At 38.0% G+C, this 23,825-nt stretch overlaps 1 protein-coding gene across 1 annotated transcript in view; it reads left to right on the top strand.

The window, feature by feature from the left end:
- Nucleotides 1-1,111: 1,111 nt before the first annotated feature.
- Nucleotides 1,112-23,825, top strand: part of PPP2R5A (protein phosphatase 2 regulatory subunit B'alpha) — a 68,672-nt gene continuing 45,958 nt past the window's right edge. The window contains exon 1 of the mRNA XM_030302986.1: nt 1,112-1,968. Coding sequence (XP_030158846.1) covers nt 1,785-1,968 — 184 coding nt within the window. The 5' untranslated portion in view covers nt 1,112-1,784. The remainder of the gene's footprint in view (nt 1,969-23,825) is intronic.

Here is a 23,825-nt window from a genome sequence, read left to right as displayed (position 1 = left end):
CACACAAAACTTAACTTTAATAAGTTTAAACTTTAGTCGTTAATCTGCAAGGAAGAGAGCACAATGAATGTAAATGGCAAGCTCCCAAATCCAGAAGCCACTGATGAGCGAATTTGTACTCATTCTGTTGGAAAAACTGAAGGCCTCTGGCTGAAGAAGGGGTGAAAATTAGTGGGATACTAACTTGGGCATGAGAAACCTCTTCTTGGATGGTGTGAATATAGAGAACTCTTTGAAGCTGGAGATGCTAGACTGCCCACACTAGGCTCGAGAACAGTTCTCGGAACTACGGTGCCTGAACCACTCAAGAGCTACAAATCTATTCCGCAACTACCAATTATGCGGTTTGGGGCCAGTGGAGGCTCCAAGGCCCGCCCAGGGTTCCTGTGCCTAGCTCAGACTGGACCGGCTCACTTCCTCGCCCTCCCGGGGCCCCTTCGCCTGTCAATCCCACTGCCCTTTTCCCCCACCCGACTTCTGCTCCGCCCACTTCAGTGATGTAACTCCTGGCGTTCTTTCCCGCCGCAGATCTCAAACTCTCCACCAGTCGCTTCAGCTCCTCATTGGCCAGCAGAGAGGACAGGGAAGGGAAGGGACCTACCACATTGCTCTCTAAACTACCCACTCTAGTTTTCTGGTCTTCTGATAGGCCGTCAGGAGAGCAAGTAGAGCCTAGGCTTGTCGCGCAGGCGCGCAAAGTCCCTCGCTGGTGGCGGGGCACCTCTCCTCCACCACAAGAATTCATCGCGCTGTTGTGACGTAAGCGGCGCACGGCTTGCCGTCTTCACTTATGATTGGTTGTAGTAGAAGTCCGTCACACAACCACGCCCCATTTCTCTGCCTAACCTCTCAGTTTAACGAGAGAGGAGGGAGGCCACGCCTCACTCCGTTCCTGCCGCTTAGCCCTGCGATTGGCTGAGGGAGCTGGCATGTTTTCCCACCCCCTACTCCCTCCCGAACGTCCGAGAGGCTGGCGGGACCCTGCGGAAGTTGTCAGTCAATCTCCTCCTTCCCCACCCCCCGCAAGGCCCCTCCTCCGGGCCGCGCGCCCTAGCGCGCGCGCACACGCACACACATTCCCCCCCAACCCCTGCGTGCACCCTCCACCTTCTCAAGTTGTAGCGGTCGCTCGCTGGGGGTTCTCCGTGGGCGGCGGAAGGGCGCGTGGGGGAGGGGGCTTGGACAGCTCCGAGCCTTGAGAAGCGAGTGTGTGCGCGCCCAGAGCCGGGGCGGCGGGTCACCGCCCCGGGAGATGAGGGTCCGGCGCTGACAGGGAAGAGCAGGCGCAGCGGAGGCGGCTCGGAGGGGACCCGCGATGGCAGCGCCTCGGGAGGAGGCTCCAGGCAGGGCTGGCTGCGCTGGCAGCGGCCACTGAGGGGCCAGCCGGCCGGCTGGCGAACTGGGCTGAAGAGCAGAGAGGCGCGCTCGGCGTCCGCACCCCCGCGCCCTCGCCTCAGTTGTCCAAACTTCAGGCTCTCTTCCACCCGCCCTCCGCGCCCGAAGTCAACAACTTCTTCACCCCCCTCCGCCCCCGCCCTTGCCTCCGTCAGCCCCGGGAGGTGGCCGCGCGGCGGGGACCAGGAACCCCCGGCACTGAGATGTGGCCGTGAGGCGGCAGCGGCGGGGAGAAGCTCGGCGGCGCCCCGGAGCGGGAGGGCGGCGCGGCCGGGGGGGACGGGGCGGAGGGGCGCGAGCTCTCCGCGCCTCTCCCCCGCCTCCTCCTCCTGCCGCTGCCCGTTCCGTGCTTGCAGCAGCCGGAGCTGCCAAGCGCCAGGGCCGCGGCGATGTCGTCGTCGTCGCCGCCGGCGGGGGCTGCCAACGCCGCCGCCATCTCGGCCTCGGAGAAAGTGGACGGCTTCACCCGGAAATCGGTGCGCAAGGCGCAGAGGCAGAAGCGCTCCCAGGGCTCGTCGCAGTTCCGCAGCCAGGGCAGCCAGGCGGAGCTGCACCCCTTGCCCCAGCTCAAAGGTAACCTCGGAGGGTGCAGCCCCGGGAGGGAGCGCAGGGGCTCGCCTCCGCGCCGTTAGAGCCATTTCCTCCTGGGGTTTCCTTCTGCGCCGGTGGGGCTCGTAGTGTGAGCCGTGTTTCCACTGTTGCCTCCCCCGAACCCCGCTCGATTCAAACAGGTTTGGTGTTCAGAGTCTTGCTTCTTCTCCCTGATTCACCTGAACTCATCCCTTCCCTAGAGGCTGCCAACCCTCCTCCCCACCTGCGCGCTCGCTCACCTGCCCTTGCGATTGCAACTCTCCTCCTGCGTCCCGCCAGGTAGTTCTTCACTCTTCCTCCGGGCTTGTCCTTCCCCTCGTGGCTTCAACAGCCTGCCCTACCTTCCGACCTGTAGTCTCTCGGAGACCCTCCTCCGCTTTTCAGACACTTTCAACTACTTCTTTACTTTTCCAGTTACCAAGTTTCTGCTCCCACCCTCTCCTCACCTCCCCTTCCCATTGATCTTTCCTAAGAGTCACGCTGACCGGGATCTCTAGGCAATCGTAATGCAAACAACGGTCAGGAGTTAGCTGGTCTTCAGATGTATTTATAAGAATAAGCCTAAAAATCTGACTAGTGTAGTGTCTTATTTACTGGGTCGTTAGGTTTAGATGGTATCGTTAACTCAAAGTATAGAAAGACTTAAAATACTTTATTGCCTAAGAAGATACACGCGGTAAATTTGGAGAAGTATAAAAGAGTAAATGTTGCTTTGCAATGGAATGGGAACTTAGTTCGCGAAGCAGGGATTCCAGGGAGGAATCTACAGTAGGTTTGTAGGTTTGTACAGTAGTTCAAATTCGTATCCGTGTCTAATGCTTTACAGTAGAACTTAGCACTTCTTTTGGCTCACTTTTACTACTAGATTTAAAGGATATTTAATAAAGTGTTTCCTGGTGGTCTAGTTTATTGTTTGTGCGTTACTCTTTTAATTTTATAATTTTAATGTCTTCACTTTTTACGAGCTAGAAATTGGGAATAAGATGATAATGCTCCTAGACATTTAAAACAATTCTTATAAAAAGAAACCTGATACAAATCTAGATAATCTGCTTTGCAAGATCTGGAAGATAAAGATTCATACTAAAATAGATAAATGTTCAGATTTTTCAATCCATTTCATCTCCTTCAAGGATAATCTGGTTCTGCTTTGTCTTCGGACCTATGAATCCAGCCTTAGTTTGGCTGAGAGTCTAAAGAAAACCCCAGATCAAATCACAGTTGACCTACAGTAGATCTGGAACTCCATTCAGACCCTATACTGCCCCGTCTCTAAGGTTCTTCTAAATCAAGAACATTCCACAACCAGAATCAAACTGGCTTTTGAAAGAAGGTTTCATTTATGATATGTGTAGCTTGTGTTGCTGCATTTATCATTTGTTCTTTAGCATGAAAAAATTGTTAAAATTTACACATCATAGTCAGTGGTAAACCACAATGGTAGGCATTACCAAGATTTTAATTCTTGAGTGATGTCATAGCCATAAAAGAATATCATCTTACCTCTTAGGACATTGTTTTGCTGTTCATGGATTTTAAAGTGTAAAAATTAAAGCAGTGATATAAAAATCAAATGCTGTGAAAGTTAAAACATTTTTTATCGTTGATTTTTTTCCATTAAATTGTCAAGTTATTTTTTATAGGTTGAAGGTTTACTGCTAGCATTATTCATACTTAATAAATTTGGTTTTTAGTAAGGTATTGTGGATCCTTAGTGTTATCTTTATTAATATAATACTTCTATGTAATAAAAATAATTGCATATTTAACATAGTAGATCAAGCTAGGAAGTGCAGTTTTAGTACACTTTTAATACAGTTTTTAAAAGCTTGGCAAAAATATGCAGAGTCAGTAATCCTCTAAGTTATATGTCCATAGTTCAACAAGTTGAAGGTGCCATTGAATGTTTTATTTATAGTATTTTGTCACTAGCAGAGAAAAAATAAAATTAGAACTTTAGATAACAACTGTATATTTAACATGAAAATATAGTGTTCTTTAAAAGGAAAGTTAGGTATTCAAGATAAATTTATGCACATTTAATTGTGAAATAAGACCCTTTCTTGGATTACCCACTAATAATAGCTACTTTTACTCCAGATGCCAGAATGCGTGAAAAGTGCTTTTTTAAAAAATCCAGTTGCTTCACATGGTACTTTGGCAGTGTACTTGATACTACAGAGTTGTGTGCTTTTTCTGTAGTAGTTTTTTCCATTTGTGGTCTTAACAAAAACCAATGGAAAGCCCTTTAGTATGTGTATGAAAGAGAATTTTTCTTTCTGCTCTGAAATATAATCTTCCTGTGGAGAGATTCAGATATTTGTGGACAACCGAGATCTTTCAAGTGTTTATACTAACCTGCTTATGTTACACTTTGTCCACATGGATCTAAACTGGAAAGGTGCCAGCTATTTTCCTCAAAGCATACTATGGGTAAGGATTAGCAAAATAACCCAACTTTTTCATCCATAAGAAGTTTATTTGTGCAAAATCATTTAGTAAGTAGGTTGCAGGATTTTAAGGGGGAAAATGTTAAGAGAAAACTCTGTTTTGTTATAGAACATGTTTAATAAAAAAGCCTTGTTAAAAGGTTTTTTAAAAAAGAAAAACTGTGGCTCAGTCGGTTAAGCATCCGACTTCAGCTCAGGTCATGATATCATGGCTGGTGGGTTCAAGCCCTGCATCTGGCTCTATGCTGACAGCTCGGAGCCTGGAGCCTGCTTCTGATTCTGTGTCTCCCTCTCTCTCTGCCCCTCCCCTGCTCACACTCTGTCTCACTCTGTCTCTCAAATAAATAAATGTAAAAACAAAAAAAATTTTTTTTTTTAAAGAGAAACTGTTACGTGGATTTTGAAAATTAAACTGCCTTATTGTATAGCTTAAAAACATTTTTTTTTTCAAAACACTTTTGAATTTTCTTATGTTAATTGTGTAAGTTCCCCCTGAGAACTAGGTACTAGAAATAAAAGTAGCATTTCATGAATCAATTTTTTTGTTTTTAAATTTAAGTTCGTATAGGACTTAATTTTTCTACCTTAGACTTTTCCTTTAGTAACCAAGTTAGGAAACTTCTAACCTTGAAAGAATATGTTACTCACAATAGGAAGTTTTTCAGCTTATTTTAACCTGTTTCGTCTCTGGAAGAATTTGTTTACTGGTAAAGTAGTAGTTGCCTGACATTTATATAACCCTTAGCATTTACAAATTGTTTCATACTTTGCTTTATTTCTGTAATTATAAAAACAGTATTGTGTATAATTAGTGAAACAGTCCAAAGATGTATAACTCCTAATCCCTGACATCCCTTGCTTTTTCACACTTACTAAGGAAATGCTGTTGCGTGACAAGCCATAGCTCAGTGTATTTTTACAAACATATTTCATCAGGTCATCTCAGCAGCTCTGTGCAAAACCAGTATTATTCACATTTTATTGACAAGAAAAGTTGAGGCTTATGCAGCTAATTTCAGGCCTATGATTATTTATCTGGTGTTACAACTGATACCGGTACTCAGGTCAAAGGATTTCAGTATTTATGCTGTTAACCTATTTTATAAAAATTTGAACTAGTATGATAGAGGTGGGTCATTGGGGCAGTCCAGGGTCAAAGGTAAATTTTTAATCTTTCTGAGTTATTTTCCTTATCTGTAAAATGGGGATAATACCTTCTCTCTCCCCAGGATTGTAGGGAATAAGTGAAATAATGTAATTAAAATGTCTAAAAATAGGCAAAGAATGTTAACTCCCATTGTCTTTGATATTTGAAAATCCAGATTAAAAATATGTTTTATTTTTTTATTTTGTTAAAAAAATTTTTTTTAGCGTTTATTAATTTTTGAGAGACAGGGCGTGAGCAGGGGAAGGGCAGAGAGCGAGGGAGACACAAATCTGAAGCAGGCTCCAGGCTCTGAGCTGTCAGCACAGAGCCCAATGCGGGGCTCAAACTCACAAACTGCAAGATCATGATCTCTGAGCCTAAGTCAACCGCTTAACCAACTGAGCCACCCAGGCGCCCCTAAAAATATTTTTTAAATGAAAGATTCACATAAATAGTAAACTTTTCTGGGGACTTAAAGTTTGATTTTATTTATAATCAGTTTGCAGATATGATTTATGTGAAGTAAGATGAAGCTATATCATTTTTCAGCATTGGTGTAGAGGTGGAAATAGGGTAGAATTAAACTGTTTAAAATATTAAAAGCGTAGCTACAAGATTTTTACCAGGCAAAGACATTGAATTAATTAACCAGTAGAATTGTATAGATGTGCATTTCTCCTACAGGAAGCAGTAAATAGCAAAGAACAGAATGAAACTGGCTTTGAGATTTAAGTGAAGAACTTCCTAAGTTATCACTCAGATTCTTTGTTGGTATATTCTTAGAAACTGGGTCCCACTGGAGGTATCCAGGCCAGTAACAGTGATGCTGATTTGAAGTGCCTTGCTTACCTTTAGGGAAAGAAATTCTTTCCCCTTGAGGTATGTGGTCTTTTAGGGTAACTGGAACAAGAACACTGACATGATCTGAAGTTTTATAACTACATTAACTTTCTTGTGGGGGAGACATTATTAACTCTTTTTAATGTTTAAAGGTCTTCTCAAAGTTAATATAATTTTCTCTAAACCCAAAGCCCCTTTTTATAGTTGGGTTGGCCCTAAAGGAGAGTTGAAATTCATCTGAATGTATCAAGAGAAGTGTTTGTTTGCAAAGGCATATGACATTTTTGTCATTTTAGGACTGTTTTCTGAAAATAATGCTGTATCTTCTGGAAGACTTATTTTTTAATTAAAAAAGTTTTTAAGGGTATACTTAGAGAAATTGATAATCTGGTATCCATTGCTGTCTTTCATGTGAAATTATATAGACTTAATTCTCCAATTAAGTCTAATTTAACATCTTCAGAATTCCTATTTAGGGTCAAATTCCTTTCCCCCCCAAATTTATTACCTACTCTGATTCTTAATTGAATTTTGGGTTATTTTATGAAGTGTCTAATTGAATAAAGTGATAATCCAGTAAAATGTATTTAGTTAAAATAGTGTGATCATTGGGATAGCGCACTATCCTGTAAATAGTAGACTAGTTGTCTTTCTGCATCATTGATGACTCACAGTTGCTTTGGGCTAGTTGTTTAACCCCTTTGAACTTCAGTTTAATCATTTTTATTTGTAAGAATAACATTTTCCCTTGATAAAATCACAGAGATGAATTAGTCCCTCTTTGGATGACAGAGACAAATTATAAACAATGATACATTTGGGAAATAGATTTTTGTGCTTTATTTTTGAAATTTAACTTTTTAAATTACAAAAAGCTGGTAATGAGAGTAGCTTGTTTTTATTTTTATATTTAGCACTCTGGATCTCAACCCTGGCTGTAAACTTACAGAGCTTTAAAAAAATATCAATGCCTAGGCCCACCCTCTAAGAGATTCTAAATTAATTGGCCTAAGGTAGGACCCAGGCATTTGTATTTTTAAAAGCTCCCAGGGTGATTCTAATGTGCAGCCAGGGTTGAGATCACTAATTTAGCTTTATCTGTCTATTGATTTAATTCATTAATTGAGACTTTGTCCTTTTCTCTCTGATACTCATGGCTCATTACCCAGCCTATTTACATTTCCTGCCCTCACTTCACCTCCTGCTATTTACTTTTCACTCTCTTAACTTTGCTGCCCCCTGTGGCTGATCAGCTGCTTTCCTGAAGAGATGTTAGATTCTGGAGTTTCAGGTATGAGATGATTCTATAGGATTTTTCTGTAGTTACCATAATTAAAAATTAACTATTACCATTCTATATTAGCTGGTCTGTTTTTCTTTTCTCTGTGATTTTGGAGCTGTAGCTGAATGAAATGAAAGTGAGAAATATCTTAGAGGTTTCCCTAGTTTTAATCCCATCGTTCAGGGTAACATGATGATTCCAACCGCTCTGGCATGTAAAACTGATATTTGCCATACACTAAAAGCATTGTTCTGCTTCTTTAAGATTTAAAACTAAGATTCTAGTGTATATGTTGAATAGTAGGTAGTAAACAAGTGAGCTATTTTTGAACTTAACTTGAACTATTTTGGGTTATGTCTTGTATGTATTCAGCAACAAGAAATTTTTTTTTGCACAGTATTTTTACTTCTTGTCCTCTTGATCTAAACTACAGCTTTTTATTGAAGGTAGAGCAGCAAGGACCTGGTACCACTTTATTTCATATCCCTGTTTTGTCTTTGGCCTTTCTGCTGTTCAATTTGAGTAAGACTTGTATTTGTTGTTTTGAGTCAGTGTTCAGTTGTTATGGAATGATATTCTGTCTGCAGAATGGTAAAATGCTTTTGAAAGCAGAAGTCGTCTGTGTTTTCATATCCTGTTGTGGTACCAAATACAGTATTGTGTGTATAGTAATTGTAGTTATGTAGTTATAATGACTGTTTTGTCAAAGAAATTACCTGTTGGTTGTCTGTTGACTCTCCTCCCTTAACGCTCCTTCCCAGACCCAGTTATTGACTGCTTCTTTCAGTGTTGTTTGTTCACTGATGTTTGATGCTATCAGTAGATTGGTTCTCTTCTGTTTTGCTTTTTATTTTAATATGTTTGTGTCTAAATCTGGTTCCAAGTTTTTAAGCAAAAAATTCTGGGCTTTTGATACCATGATAGTAAATGTAAGTTTAAAACAAAAGATTGTTTGTTTTTGTATTTTGTGCTTTGCAAATGACTGGTATAAGGGGCATGAAACGTTATTGATAGATTTCTTGCTAGGAAAGATGTTATGGAAGGTTTATGTGGAACAGCAGTACTGGGTTGACTCTCAGATGTGAACATGTGTATACAAACATTGTATAAATTCAAATAATTAGTTTGCAGTAATTTCTAAATTTGAGTTGCAGTCTTTCTAAGGATGTCCTTGAAGGAGATGAAAGGAACAGATTTTAAATATATAATTACTTTTAATGCATTATTGTGTAATGAGGAATGTAAATGCTTTGCTGAAAGAGTTTTACATGACAGAATAGGTTTATGCAAAATAAACCCTACTTGTCTGGGCAGGATATTGACTAATAAGCAGGTTCAAACCTACTTTTTAAGTATATCTTTTGAACTCTTCCCTGAAGGAATTTGTTTATGTGGGCTTTTTGAGTGAGTGCTGGTGAATTTTAGAAATCTTGCAGTTTTGATCAGAAATCCTAAAGAAGTATATTATGATTTTGTGGAGGAGTAATTTGCTGAATATGATAGGCTCACATGATGAAATTCAGAGAACCTGTTTGTAACTTGGACACCGACGGCAAGGGATTTCTTGGGAACACACTCCTCCTACTGGAATGGTGATGCTAATTGCATCTACTATAACCTGACCATGATGTTATATCTAGTTGAGCCTTCTGGTTCTGAATGGGACCTCAGAAGTCATTGTAGCTTAGCCTCCACTGGGAATCAGTTTTGCTTTTTTTCAAAATAAATAGCTATCTTGTCATTTCCTTAGAGAAGCTTTCTTTAATGTAGGGAGGAAACATGGGGTTTTTAAGCTCCTAGAGGCTTTCTCGATTTTGTTTAGTTAATGAATACACTGTATGGACATACCTAAAAAGAGGATAAATGTCTGAAACAGGAATTTTTTAATGACTGGCCTTAATTTGTAATTCAGGAGTATCAAATCTTAAATATGGCTTCAAAATTTTCTCTTTTCAAAATTTTCTCAACATTTTCTCTTTTAATTAGTTTTGTCTGTTTCACACTCAATTGCTAAAAGAAATCTAGAATTATAGCTATTATCAGAAGTTAAAGATTATTTGAACATATTGTTAATCCCATGCCTTTAAATCAATAAAGTGAAAAAGACGGAACAGTTTTTGTTGTAAACTCTGAATTTTGATTAGCAAAACCGAGTGTTTCAACCAGACTTTTATAATAACACCTGCTGAAGCCATAAGTAAAATAAGATATGATTTCTGTAGGAATATGTATCTGCTTTAAAAGAAAAAAACTTCCAGTACCATTCTTCTTTTAATTGGCCAGAGGAAAAAGATCTCGTTTACCTGCTGTTAAAACTAGATACATACTTTACTTTTTTTTTTTTTTAATTAAACGTCTTTAGGAAATTGTAGTTTGGTTGGGAATATAGACATATAAGCAGGCAGCTTCAACTACTATCATAAGTTTTTTGTTTTTTTTTTTTTCTTTTTCTTTTTTCTTTTTCAACGTTTATTTACTTTTTTGGGGACAGAGAGAGACAGAGCATGAACGGGGGAGGGGCAGAGAGAGAGGTAGACACAGAATCGGAAACAGGCTCCAGGCTCTGAGCCATCAGCCCAGAGCCTGACGCGGGGCTCGAACTCACGAACCGCGAGATCTTGACCTGGCTGAAGTCGGACACTTAACCGACTCCGCCACCCAGGCGCCCCCTATCATAAGTTTTGAAGTAAGAGTAAGCAGTAAGTGGCTAGGGTAGTGGTGTAAGGGGGACCCAGTCCAGTTTTGGTATGTAAGGAGAGAGATCAGGGAAAGTTTCCTAGAGAAAGTGACAGGTACACTGAGACCTAAATGATCTTCTTGTTCAGCCAAGAGAGATGGGGTCCAAGAGGTCCACCTAAAGGCCAATATGTGCAGCCTCAGGGGTGAATGAGCATAGCCTATTTGGGGAACTGCCAGCAGTCTATGTGGCTGTGATGAAGAGTGTTGTAATAGGGAACTGATTAGAGAAGACACTGGAGCAACAGTTAGGGTCTAGATCATAGTCTAAATGCCATGTATTGCATTTACTCCTCTGAAAGAAGCATGAAGAGTAATGGGTGTAAGAGAGATGGGTGTAAGGAACACTAGTGAGGATGCTGGCACAGTAATCCAGACAATAGATGAAGGTGGCCACGTCTAAGGCTGGATTTGGTAAGAGGGAAGAACCAATGATGATACATTTCTAATTTGGGCAGCTAGAGGCACGATAGCAATTTACTGAAAGGGAGAAAGAGGAAGATCAGATTTGGGAGAGGGCAATGGTTTTTTTGTTGGACAGGTTGAAATGCCTGTGGGAAATCAAATTGAAGCTGTCTAGTAGGAAGTTAGATATTTGGTTCCAGAGCTAAATAGACCTATGCTAGAGATAACAATTTGGGAGTCTTTAGATTAAGATTTTTTTTTAAGTTTATTTATTTATTTTGAGAGAGAGACAGCATGAGTGGCGGAGAGGCAGAGAGAGAGGGAGAGAGAGAATCCCAAGCAGGCTCTGCACAGTCAGCGCAGAGCCCAGCACAGGACTCAAAACTCAAGAAACCGTGAGATCATGGACCTGAGGCGAAGCCAAGAGTCTAAGGCTAAGCCACCTAGGCGCCCTGGGGAGTCTTTAGGTTAAAGGTGGCATTTGAAATGATTTAAGTAGAAGCAACCACTGAAAATGTGTAGAAAATGTGTAGAAATGTGGTCAAGGAATACCAGTATTTAGATGATGATCAAAGGAAAGGGGGTAATCTCAAGGCAAGAGAGATAGCTTAAGTGGAGGCAAAGGAAGACAGGTAAGGGTAGAAACAAGTCATTCAAGTGATGAGAATCTTTAAAAATGGGGGTGGTGAACTAGTAACATTGAAAAGAGCTATTGACAAGTCAAGTAAGAGCTGAAAAGTTTCCATGGGTTTAGTAATCTGAGTAACATTGGTGACTTGAGAGGCGTTTCAGAGGTTGATAGACTTGAAATTTCTGTAAAGTGAGGAATTAATGGAAATTGTTAAAGTCAAGTCAGTAAGTAGGACTTCTCTTTCAGGAAGCCGGACAGTTAGAAAAAATATATCACTAGCTTTTGGGTGCAGAATGGATATTGTATCAGAACAAGATTTTTATAAGGAGGACTAGTTAGGAGGTTATTTTACTGGGCAAGGGGAGACATGGCGTGGCTTGGGCTAGGGGTGGTAGCAGCTGAAATGGAGAGAAAGAGGTGTATTTAAGATGTATCTTAGATAGATTGGATAATCTAGATGGAAAACCTAGAGTTGTATTTTGAAATTTGACATTTTGAGATATTCTTTTGGAAGTGTGAATCACGGAGTGCTCATTTGGTAATTTCTATGACTTCTAAACATTAATTACAAGATTTTCAAGTTTGCCTGTTAGAAAATGGTTATAGTTTGAAATGTTGGCTACTTGGTCTTCTGGCCAAATAAGGATTATCTACTCACTTTTCAGTGGAATGTCTGTGTACGCCAGATGGTATATGTGTGAGGGAGATCACAAAATATGTCGGGACAAGTGCATGAGTGAGGTTAGAATTACTTACTGCCTGTTTTCTGCCTTTAGACTGTAAGTAAAGTGCTCCAAGACCTGAGATATGTATCTTCTTCCCCAGCAATTAGGTAGTCAGTTCTTGATTTTATTATTTATTGAATGAAATAATGAAGCAAAAACTATTAAATTGACTTAAAGAAAAACACCATTTTGTGTCATGCAGTGATTGACAGTTGATTGATAACCAAGTCCCATAGTGTTTACATATAGCACTAAATTTAGCATTTTGTTGATGAAGAAAACAAAACAGGTAGGCTATATTTTTGTGCAAGTCATTTATAGCTCAGTATCTTTTCAGTTGGTTATTGATTCTTCCTCTATAATATTAAACTGAAAATGTGTATTGCCTGCACTAAAGCAAAATTAACACCTTATTTTCTAACAGTGCAAAGGAAAAATAATAGTAATTGAGCCTTGTGAAGACTGATTTCTTTTAGGTCCTGGGTAGGTAGACCAGTAGTGAACATAGTTTTTTCTAAGAATCTTCAAAGCAGAGGATTTTTATTTCTTAAATTCTTCTGATATAGAAATACTTCATTGATATTCTTTGGAGTCTCCCTTTTAGCACCATTCCTCCCTTTTTAAAGTAATGTAAAAATTTTTATTGGAGAACATTTGTTTTATGAATGTGTGCTGAGAAATAAGATGAAGGAACTTTTAATCACTCAGCACTTTTGTCCAAGCTAGATTTATAATATGAAGTTAAGGTTAAAATCTATAATTAGCAGCTTTGAGGAGTCATTTTGAAATATCAAGAACCAATCAGCCTGTCTACTTATTTTTGCCTCTCTTTTGGAAATGCTGTGTATATTTCACTCTCCCTTTAAGCTATGTAGACACAGTTTTGAAAACTTGTATTTGCAGCCACATTAGCATAATCTTTCTGATCATTATTTCCCAATTTGAGAGAGGAAATAAATTGAGCAAAACCGCTAAGTCTTGGATATAAAAATCAGTTGGGGGGCGCCTGGGTGGCGCAGTCGGTTAAGCGTCCGACTTCAGCCAGGTCACGATCTCGCGGTCCGGGAGTTCGAGCCCCGCGTCAGGCTCTGGGCTGATGGCTCGGAGCGGGCAGCCTGTTTCCGATTCTGTGTCTCCCTCTCTCTCTGCCCCTCCCCCGTTCATGCTCTCTCTCTGTCCCAAAAATAAATAAATGTTGAAAAAAAAAATTTAAAAAAAAAATCAGTTGGGCTAATTCATCTGTCACTTTACTGATTTTATTCTCCTTTAAATGCTCCAGGAAAACAAATTAGACGATGTCATCTCTTTTGTCCACATACGTTTGTCCCAGTGTATGAACAGCCTAAATTTGAATCCAGAGTGGAAATAAAGTAGTAAATGTATCAATGAAATGCTTTTAAGGTGCATTTAGTTTTAATAGTCGTTTTTCTTTCATAGGAAATTTCTGTCATTCATGTAGGAAACTTAAAAATAACCCTGCTTTTACCTAGCTACCAGGTAACCAGGCACCGATTTTGGTATTTCATATATTTTGATATCCTGTTTTTAATTTGGACTACATGGATGACCTTACACATAACATATTTTGATATTTTGAGAACTGCTTTTTTTTTTCTTTTTTTCTTTCTTTCTTTTTTTTTAAGTCTGGATAAGTAGCTTCTCCCGTGGAATAGGAATGACTATTTTAGGATACAATACTTGCTGTGAGTCATGAGTGAGTTTCAGTTTTCATGGTTTTCTAAAATAAACTCACTTAAGGGCTGTGCAATAAGAAATGTCATATTCTCGGGGCGCCTGGGTGGCGCAGTCGGTTAAGCGTCCGACTTCAGCCAGGTCACGATCTCGCGGTCCGGGAGTTCGAGCCCCGCGTCAGGCTCTGGGCTGATGGCTCGGAGCAGGCAGCCTGTTTCCGATTCTGTGTCTCCCTCTCTCTCTGCCCCTCCCCCGTTCATGCTCTGTCTCTCTCTGTCCCAAAAATAAATAAACGTTGAAAAAAAAAAAAAAAAAAGAAATGTCATATTCTTAACTACTCTGTGTCTTTATGATTTTTATAAAAACTGATAGACTGTTAAATTTAAGTCAAAAAAGAATCTTACAAAGGTAGAAAATAAAAATCCCCAGAGGAAACATCTCTTAAAATTTTGAGAATCATTCTCATATTTTCCCATTAAGTGGTATCACAAAATGTATGCTATTCTGTAACCCATTTTTACTTTAATTGGATATTATAAATAGCATACTTCTGAAAGGAAAACAGTAAAATTAATTTTTCATTTTTATTATTATTTTTCAGTAGGCTTAATCCCCAGCATGGAGCTCAGTATGGGGCTTGAACTCACCCACCCTGAGATCAAGACCTGAGCTGAGATCAGAAATTGGATGCTTCACCTACTGAGCCATCCAGGCGCCTCGAAAATTAATTTAGATTTGTTTCTGAATAAAGTTTTTTATTTCTGGAAATACTAGATCAAATCACTTTAGACCTAGAAAAATTCCTTGTATAAAAAGGAGAGGAAATAATTTCTAAGACCACTGGTATTTAATTTTAGGGAGGTTATAAATGGATCTCTTTGAAAACCTGATTAAAGAAATGCATCATCTTCTCAGAAAATGTCATATACAATATTGTATGTATAATTTTAGGGTTCTTGGATTCACCACCACCACCACCACAACCCTGAAGCCCATCTATGGCCTGGTGGTGGGGTGTTTCTAGACCTTAGGGCCTGTTTTCGAGATTTGAACAGCCTTGTTAAGTCAGTAATCCTTTTCCTTAACACGGGTAGCAGGTGTTTCTTAGGAGTTACAGGGAGGAGTAGCTGCCAGATGGAACCTCATCACAGCCATGAAAACTGAAAATAACTATAGAGGCATTGATCTATGAAGATCTGTTTAATACTTCTCATCCCCCCAAAATTCCAAATGAAAAACAAAATGCTTCTAAAAACCTGTTTTATTTAATGAATAACAGGTTTTATATTCAAATTGAATTAAGCAAAAACAATGTTTCAAAATTTATCACAGAGGGGCGCCTGGGTGGCTCAGTTGGTTAAGCGTCCGACTTCGGCTCAGGTCACGATCTCGCGGTCCATGAGTTCAAGCCCCGCGTCAGGCTCTGTGCTGACCGCTCAGAGCCTGGAGCCTGTTTCAGATTCTGCGTCTCCCTCTCTCTCTGACCCTCCCCCGTTCATGCTCTGTCTCTCTCTGTCTCAAAAATAAATAAAAAAAAAAAAATTCAAAATTTATCACAGAAAAAAACAACAACCAAAAAACAAATTGAATTAAGCCCATGACACGGATATTCCATTTATAGGCATATTTCAAAGATATTGCAGGTTTGGTTCCACCACAATAAAGTAAATATTACAATAAAGTGAGTGAAATGAATTTTTTTATTTCCCAGCACATATAAAAGTTGTATTAATACCGTACTGTATTCTTTTAAGTGTGCAATTGCATTATGGCTAAAAAGTATGTACCTTAATTTGAAAATACTTTGTTGCTAAAAAAAAATGCTAATCATCAGCTTTCAGTGAGTCATAATCACTGATTATAAGTCACCATAACATAAAATAATGAAAAAGTTTGAAATATTCTAAGAATTACCAAAACGTGACACAGAGATACAAAATGAGCAAATGCAGTTAGAAAAATGGTGCCAATAGACTTGCTCAATGCAGGGTTGCCACAGACCTTCAGTTTGTAAAAACTGCAATATCTGGGAAGCGCAATGAAATGAGGTATATTCACATACTCTCTCAGGAGTCTGCTTTTCAGTATTCAGCTTTCTAAAATTCCAGATTTCTGTATTCTAAGAAATGCCCCATATTGGCTCATCTTCATTTCTTGTTCTTTTCTACTTTATCAGAAGTTGTTTTTGAAGACAAAAGATAACAAAGTTAATTTTTTTGAGATAAAAATCAAACAGTGTATTTTTATCCTTCTATAATGCAATGATTGTGGATATATTCACCTTTGAATAGTAACGAGTAAATCATAGAAATATTTATGTTCTTTAAAGTTTTAGTAGTCCAGTGGTTTTATTAAAGTAATATTTGTATATTAGGATTCATTTTCAAATTGGTAGGGTTCATGTATTCAAATTTCCTAAAAGGTGATGCCTCCATTTTTTTCCGGCCATTTTCAGTTTTAGTGAAATCCTAGGTCCTAAACTAAGTCCTATTTGCAATGCTGTGAATCATTTGTTAATAAATGTTTCTATTGTTCCTTTATAATAGTTTGATCCTCTAAAGTTTCAAATAAAAGCTGAATTTAGAGTCTCAGTTATTAATGTTCTAGGAGTATTGCCAAAAAAAGCTACATGTCCTATATTCTGTGCCAGTTTCTTAAATTAGAATCTTGGATTGCATCCTCAGCGTGTCACTGTAGTGGTATTGCTGGGTTGCTATGATACAGTGCTTGTTCTATAATTTGTAGCATGAATCCTATATGAGATCCTACTTTAGATTTCTAAAATGTGAGCAGCACTAATTGGAAATATGATCCATTTTTCCTTTAAGGAAAATTATACCTATAAAACTTCTGTTACAGATTATGATACTTGATACTTAAAACTATTTGTTCTTAAAGGTAAAATAGATTAACAATCAACAACTTGAAATAATTTGGTTGTCCCTAAGAAGTTTAGTTTATTACATTTTTATGAAAATGGGCAAGAAAAGGAAGGTTTTATGATAATGAATATTGAAATTTCACCATTCTACTTGATATTTGAGGTCTTAAGAGAAATAAATATAAACTATATTTTCTGGTAACATGAATTTGAGACAGTGATCAAATCTACATTACACAGGAAAGCTCCACAAATTATCTTACCCTATGGAATTTATTTTTTTTATTCAGTGAACTGTTCTTAAAACCAACCTATGTAGTTCTGTTGATAAAATATTATTAATTCTTATTTTATGATGTGGCTTTTGTGTTTTCATTTACATGTTCTGTATAAATAAGTATAGATGGCATAAAGACCAAACAACGGTATTCTAGGCATGTGTTGTATATACATTTGGGGTAGAATGAAGTTTTTATGATTATTGGTTAGTGGCATTTGATCTTTAAACCACAGCTGATCTTTAAACTTTCACTGTCTTTCAGTAATGTTTTGCATATTTAGCATGAAAATATTTTAGAGACCAGGACTGAACTAAAAATTTTAACAGCTTTATTGAGATATAATTCATATACCGTGCAATTCACCCATGGCTTTTAGTATATGTACAGATATTTACAACCATCACTACAGTCAATTTTAGAACATTTTCATAATGTCAGAAAGAAATGCCATACCATTTAACTATTACTCCTCGCCTCACTCATCCCCTACTCTAAGCAGCCACTGATTACTTTCTGTCTCTATACTCTTTCTGTCTTCTCTCTACTTTCTGTTCCTGTTCTGGACATTTTATATGAATGGGATCATATATAGTCTTTTGTAAGTCTTTTATATCACTGGCTTCTTTTCACCTAACATAATATTTTCAATCATGTGGTAGCATGTATCAGTATTTCATTCCTCTTATGGCTGAGTAATAATCCATTGTATGGCTTTAGTACCATATTTTATTTGTCCATTCATCAGTTGATGGACATTTGGATTTCCACCTTTTGGTTATTATGAATAATGTTGTTGTAAACATTTGTGTACAAGTTTTTGTGTGAGCATATGTTTTCTCTTGGGTGTATACCTAGAAGTAGAATTTTTGGGTCACATGTAATTTTGTGTTTAATTGCTTGAGGAACTGCCACACTTGTTTTCCACCATGGTCATGCTATTTTACATTCCTACCCACCAGTTTATGATCTCTGCATACCCTCACCAACACTTGTTACTCTGACGTTTTTAATACAGCCATCCTAACAGGTATGAAGTGTGAAATTTTTGTGGTTATGATTTGCATTTCTCTAATGACTAAAGATGTCAAACATCTTTTAATGTGCTTTTTGGCCATTTGGTGTATCTTCCTTGTAGAAATGACTCTTCAGACCCTTTGCCCATTTTTTAATTGAGTTGTCTTTTTATCAAGTCGTAATGTTCCTTTGTCTTTTCACTTTCTTAATGGTATCCTTTGAAGTGCAGATGGTTTTAATTTTGATAAAATCCTAAATTATCTTTTTTTCTTGTTCCTCATGCTTTTGGTGTCCTAAAAATCTTTCCCAAATCTGATGTCATTAGGTTTACCTTTATGTTTTCTTCTAAGAATGTTATATGTTAGCCTTTACATTTCTAGGTCTTTGATGCATTTTGAGTTCAAGTTTTGTATGGAATGTGATATAACAGTTCAGATTTATTCTTTTGCATGTAGCTATTCAGATGTCCTAACACCATCTGTTGAAAATACGTTTTCCCCATTAGATAAGGAAACTTGTTGAAAACTTGTTTAACTTGTTCAAAATCAGTTGGCACATGGTTTTATTTTTGGGATTTCAGTTCTATTCCACTGATCTGTATTCTATTTTTTTATCAGTACCACACTATCTTGATTACTTTTGGTTTGTGTAGTACATTTTGAAATGGAAAAGTCTGAGTCTTCCTACTTTGTTCTTTTTCAAGATTGTTTTGGCTATTCTGGCACACTTGAAATTGAAAGAATTAGGTTATTGATCTGAGATTTTTATTTGTTTTTCTATAGGTATTTACAGGTATAAATTCCCTTCTAAATACTTTTTAGCTACATCCCAGATGTGTTAGTATGTTATGTCTTCATTTTCATTTGTCTCAAAATATTTTCTGATTTTTCCTTTGGTATCTTCTTTGATACATTAGTTATTTAGGAGTGTGTATGGTTTAATTTCTGCATATTTATGATTTTCCCAATTTGTTTTCTGTTACTGATTTATAATTTCATTCTACCATGGTCGAGGACATACTTTGTGGTATTTCTGTTTTTACTTTTTTTTGAGGTAGTTTTATAACTTGGCATATGGCCTGTCCTGGAGACTGTTCCATGTGCACTTGAGAGAATGTATTCTGCTGTTGTTGGCTGGAGAATTCTATAGTAAATATAAATTCCTTAGTGTTCTATAGAAGTCTGTTAGATCTGGTTAATTTATAGTGTAAGCCTTGTATTTCCTTGATCTTGTGTCTAATTGTTCTATCCATTATTAAAAATGAGATATTTGGGGGCGCCTGAGTGGCACATTGCGTTAGGCATCTGACTCTTGATTTCGGCTTAGGTCATGATATCATGGTTTCATGAATTCGAGCCCTGTGTAGGACTCTGTACTGACAGTGTGGAGCCTGCTTGGGACTCTCTCTCCCCTCTCTCTCTGCCCTTTTCCCACTCGTGTGCACTCTCTAAATAAATAAACATTAAAAAAAAATTTTTTTTTTTTTTTTAATGAGATCTTGAAGTCTCTCTTGTTGAATTGTCCATTTCTTTCTTCACTTCTTTTAGTTTTGCTTTATATATTTTGGAACTGTTAGTAAGTGCACGTATTTTGTAATTGTTGCATCTTAGTCATGAATTGACCCTTTCATCATAAAATGGATCTCTATCTCTAATACAATTTTTTTTGTTTGTTTTAAAATCTGTTTATCTGATATCAGTATACCACTCTAGCTTTCTTGTGTTTGCATGATATATCACTTTCCATCCTTTTCAGTCTATTTGTGTCTTTGAATCTGTAACTTGTTATGGGGAGAAGAGCATATAATTAGGTCTTTTTTAATTCAGTTTGAAATCACTGCCTTTTGACTGGATTGTTTAATCCATTTGTATTTAATGTTATTTGTTGATATAGTTGGATTTATGTCTGCCATTTTACTTTTTGTTTTCTGTGTCTCGTGCCTTTTTTGTTCTACATTCTTCCTTTACTGTTTTCTTTAGTATTAGGTGAATATTTTTCACAGCAGCATTTGTTTGTTTAATGATTTTTTATCACATCTTTTTGAGTTTATTTTTAGTGGATGCCCTTGGGCTTATCATGTATATATTTACTGGAATCAACTTCAGATTTATATTAGCTTATTTCCAGTGACATATGGAAACATTACTTCTGTATTCGTGTATTTCCTTTTCCTCCTTTTTATGGTGTTGTTATTCAGTTACATTTATTGTTACAAACCCAATAGTGTTTTATTGTACTTAATGCTTTATCATCATTCATTCATTAGCCCAGTACATGTTTGCTTCCACCCATCTCCTTTGTGCTGTTATTGGCAAATATGTTATATTTCTATATATGGTAATAACCTAATTATATATTTATAATATATATATTATATATATGTGTATTTATATTACTTTATACATTGGGGTTTTTTTGAATCAGCTAAGAGAAAAAAGAAAATATATGCATTTATACTTCCTTTTATAATTACATAATTTACTGGAGTTCTTTGTGGTTTCTTTGTGGATTGGAATTACTTTCTGTGGTTATTTGCTTTCAGCCTGATGGAATTTCTTTAATGTTTCTTGTAAGGCAGTCTGGGTAGCCTCTGAGTTTTTGTTTATTTGGGAATATCTTTATTTTGCCTTTTTTTTTTTTTAAGTTTTCTTTAATGTTTATTTTTGAGAGGGAGAGTGCATGAGCAGGGGAAGGGCAGAGAGAGAGAAAGACACAGAATTCAAAGCAGTCTCCAGTCTCTGAGATGTCAGCACAGAACCTGATGTGGGGCTCGAACTCATGAACCTATGACATCATGACAGTTAACTCACTGGGCCACCCAGGTGCCCCTGCCTTCATTTTTGAATGATAGCTTTGCTGGATATAGGATTTGGGGGTGACAGGTTATTTTGTTTGTTCTTTTTGAGCAGTTTGAATATGTTACTCTGCTGTTTTCTAGCCTCTACTATTTCTACTGAGAAATTAACCATTAATGTTAGCCCTTGTAAGTGACTAGTTGTTTTTCTTTTGCAGCTTTCAAGATTTTTCTCCTTGTCTTTGACTTTCAGCACTTTTATGGTATATCTGTGAATCTCCCTTGTATTTTTCCTTCTTAGAGTTGTTGAGCTTTCTGGATATGCAGCTAATGTTATTCAGTAAATTTGGGAAGTTTCAGTCATGATTTCTTCAAATATTTTTTTCTGCTTCTTTCTTTTTTCTCCTTTTATGTGCATGTGGTACACGGTGTCCCACAGATTGAAGTTCTGTTCATTTTTTTTAATGTTTTTAAAATTTATTTTGAGAGAGAAAGAGCATTCATGAGTAGGGGAGGGGCAGAGAGAGGGAGAGACAGAGGAGAGAGAGTCCCAAGCAGGCTCTGTACTGTCAGTGCAGAGCACAATGTGGGGCTCATTCTCACAAACTATAGGATCATGACCTGAGTCGAAATCAAGAGTCAGACACCTAACTGAGCCACCCAAGGTGTTCCTGAAGTTCTGTTCATTTTTATTCACCTCTTTTTCTGTATTCAGATTTCATAGTCTGTATCAATTTATCTTCAGACTTCCCTAATTCTTTCCTCTGCCAATTCACATCAGTTGAGTCCTTCTAGAGAGTTTTTCATTTTGTTATTGTACTTGGCAATGCAGAATCTTCTTGTTTCTTTCTTTTTTTTTTTTTTTTTGTAAAGTCTGTTTCTGTTGACATCCTTTATTTGATGTGACATTGTCATATCTTCTTTACTTCAGCGATGGTTACCTTTAGTTCTTTGAATATATTTATAATGGCTGCTTTGAAGTCATTTTCTCTTAAATCCAACATTTGGTTGCTCTCATAGGCAGTTTCTATTGCCTTCTCTTTTTTCCCCTTGGTATATAGGACATACTTTCCTGTTTCTTTGTGTATCTTGTAAATTTTTTGTTGTTGTTAACCGAACACTTTAGATAATGTATTTAATATATTATAGCAGTACAATACTGGGTACTTGTCCCACCCCTCAGAGCTTATTGTTGTCACTTACTTGTTTAATGACTGGGTCTAATATTGTTCCTTAGAGGATGCAGCTTTAGGTATGCTAGTAGTCACCCTGAGATGAAGGTGCTTTTGACAGGGCTCTCTTTATGTTTTCCTAACAAAACCCCCAGCTTTAAATTCCAGTGACTTCCAGCTTGTTTAATTGTTCTCAACAATGCTCTGGGGCATAAATTGTTGTAATTTTTTTCTGACTAATCTAGTCAAATTCAGGCTTTTTGGAAGGAATAGTTCCTGAGGTCAGTGTCTGATATTTGTTCTAACACCAGAGTGCTCCTCCAAACTGTTTCTTTCCCTGGTATTCTGCATACTAGCTAACTAAAGCCTATTTTCTCAGTGAATTTACAAATCTTCCCATTGCTATTCACTATAACCCCCACTGTTTTTGAGAACACCCCTAACCTTGAACTTTTCTATGCTGTGTTGCAAAAGAAGTCATTTCCTTTGGGAAGAGACATAATAGACATAACTTGCTCCCCCCCCCCGCCCCCCAGGCAAATTTTTTGAGTTAGGACTCTGGAGCTGGGGATAGGGACAATGGAATGCTTCTCTCTGAATGACACCCTACTTCAGTAGCTGAGCAGAAGGTGGAGAAGGAGCATTAGCCTAAGATCTTTTTGGCTTGCCTCTTCCAGCATGGAAGCACCTACAGGCTAGGACTGAGATAATGATAGCCCCAGTATTCTCAGTGGTGCTGCGCCAGGGGTAGAGCCTCTGTCCATGAGTGGAAGTTGGGCAAAAGAAGGGAGCCCTTCTTCTCAATTGCACTGGCCCAGAACTTAAACTCAGTAATAGGTAGTTGTGGGCAGGGTGAGAAATGCCAACATCATGCTCCTCACCTAAGGAAAGCTGCCTGATCAAGATCTGGTAGTAAAGGGGTCCTTGTGTTCTTGGCTCCCTCCCTCCAGAGTGGAGTTTCTGCTTAGCTAAGCCGAGAGGAGAGAGGCACTTTGTTCAGGTACCACACATTCTTGCCGTTCTTAATAAATTTTCATAAGTATTCTTGGATAGATGTTTCCTCATTTGCTGCTTACCTTAGGGCCATTTCCAGAAGCTTTCAAGGTTTAAAAATTATTTTCATCTGTTTCACTGGAGTGCAGGTCTGTGGAGCTTTTACCTTGTCTTGCTAGAAGTTGAACTTCCTGTAGACTAAAATTTTAGCTTCTTTTGTAGTAATAATTAGTACCTTTCTTTTATCTAGGAATTTATAGCTTTCAAATATATAATCATGCCAGTACGTTTGAAAACTTAAAGGAATTGGGAAAATCCCTTGAAATAAACAGCTTTCTGAAACTGACACAAGAAGAAACAAAAATCTAAACAAGTCTTATACCTACTTAATTGAATCGTAATTAAGAACTGTGACAAATGGGGTAAATGAGTGATGGTCATTAAGGAGGGCACTGTTGGGATGAGCACTGGGTGTTATATGTATGTGATGAATCACTAGATTCTACTCCTGAAGCCAAGACTACACTGTATGTTATCTAACTTGAGAACTAAAAAAAAGAAAAAAGAAAAAAGAACCTTGACAAGGACATTACAACAACAACAAAATGCAAAGATGCAAAAATGTTATACAGAATATTTACAAATTGAATTTAGCAACATACAAATAGGATGATACATCATGATCATGTGGGATTCATGCCAGAATCCAGGATAGCTTTTACATTCAACAATGACTTGCTATGTAAGCAAAAGAAACAAGTTGTATCATCACTTCAATGTAAGTAGAATAATAGAA

This window comes from Lynx canadensis, chromosome F1 (assembly GCF_007474595.2).
Source record: "Lynx canadensis isolate LIC74 chromosome F1, mLynCan4.pri.v2, whole genome shotgun sequence".
NCBI lineage: Eukaryota > Metazoa > Chordata > Mammalia > Carnivora > Felidae > Lynx > Lynx canadensis.
The sequence above is the reverse complement of the archived record's forward strand: the minus strand, read 5'-3'. Positions and strand labels throughout refer to the sequence as shown.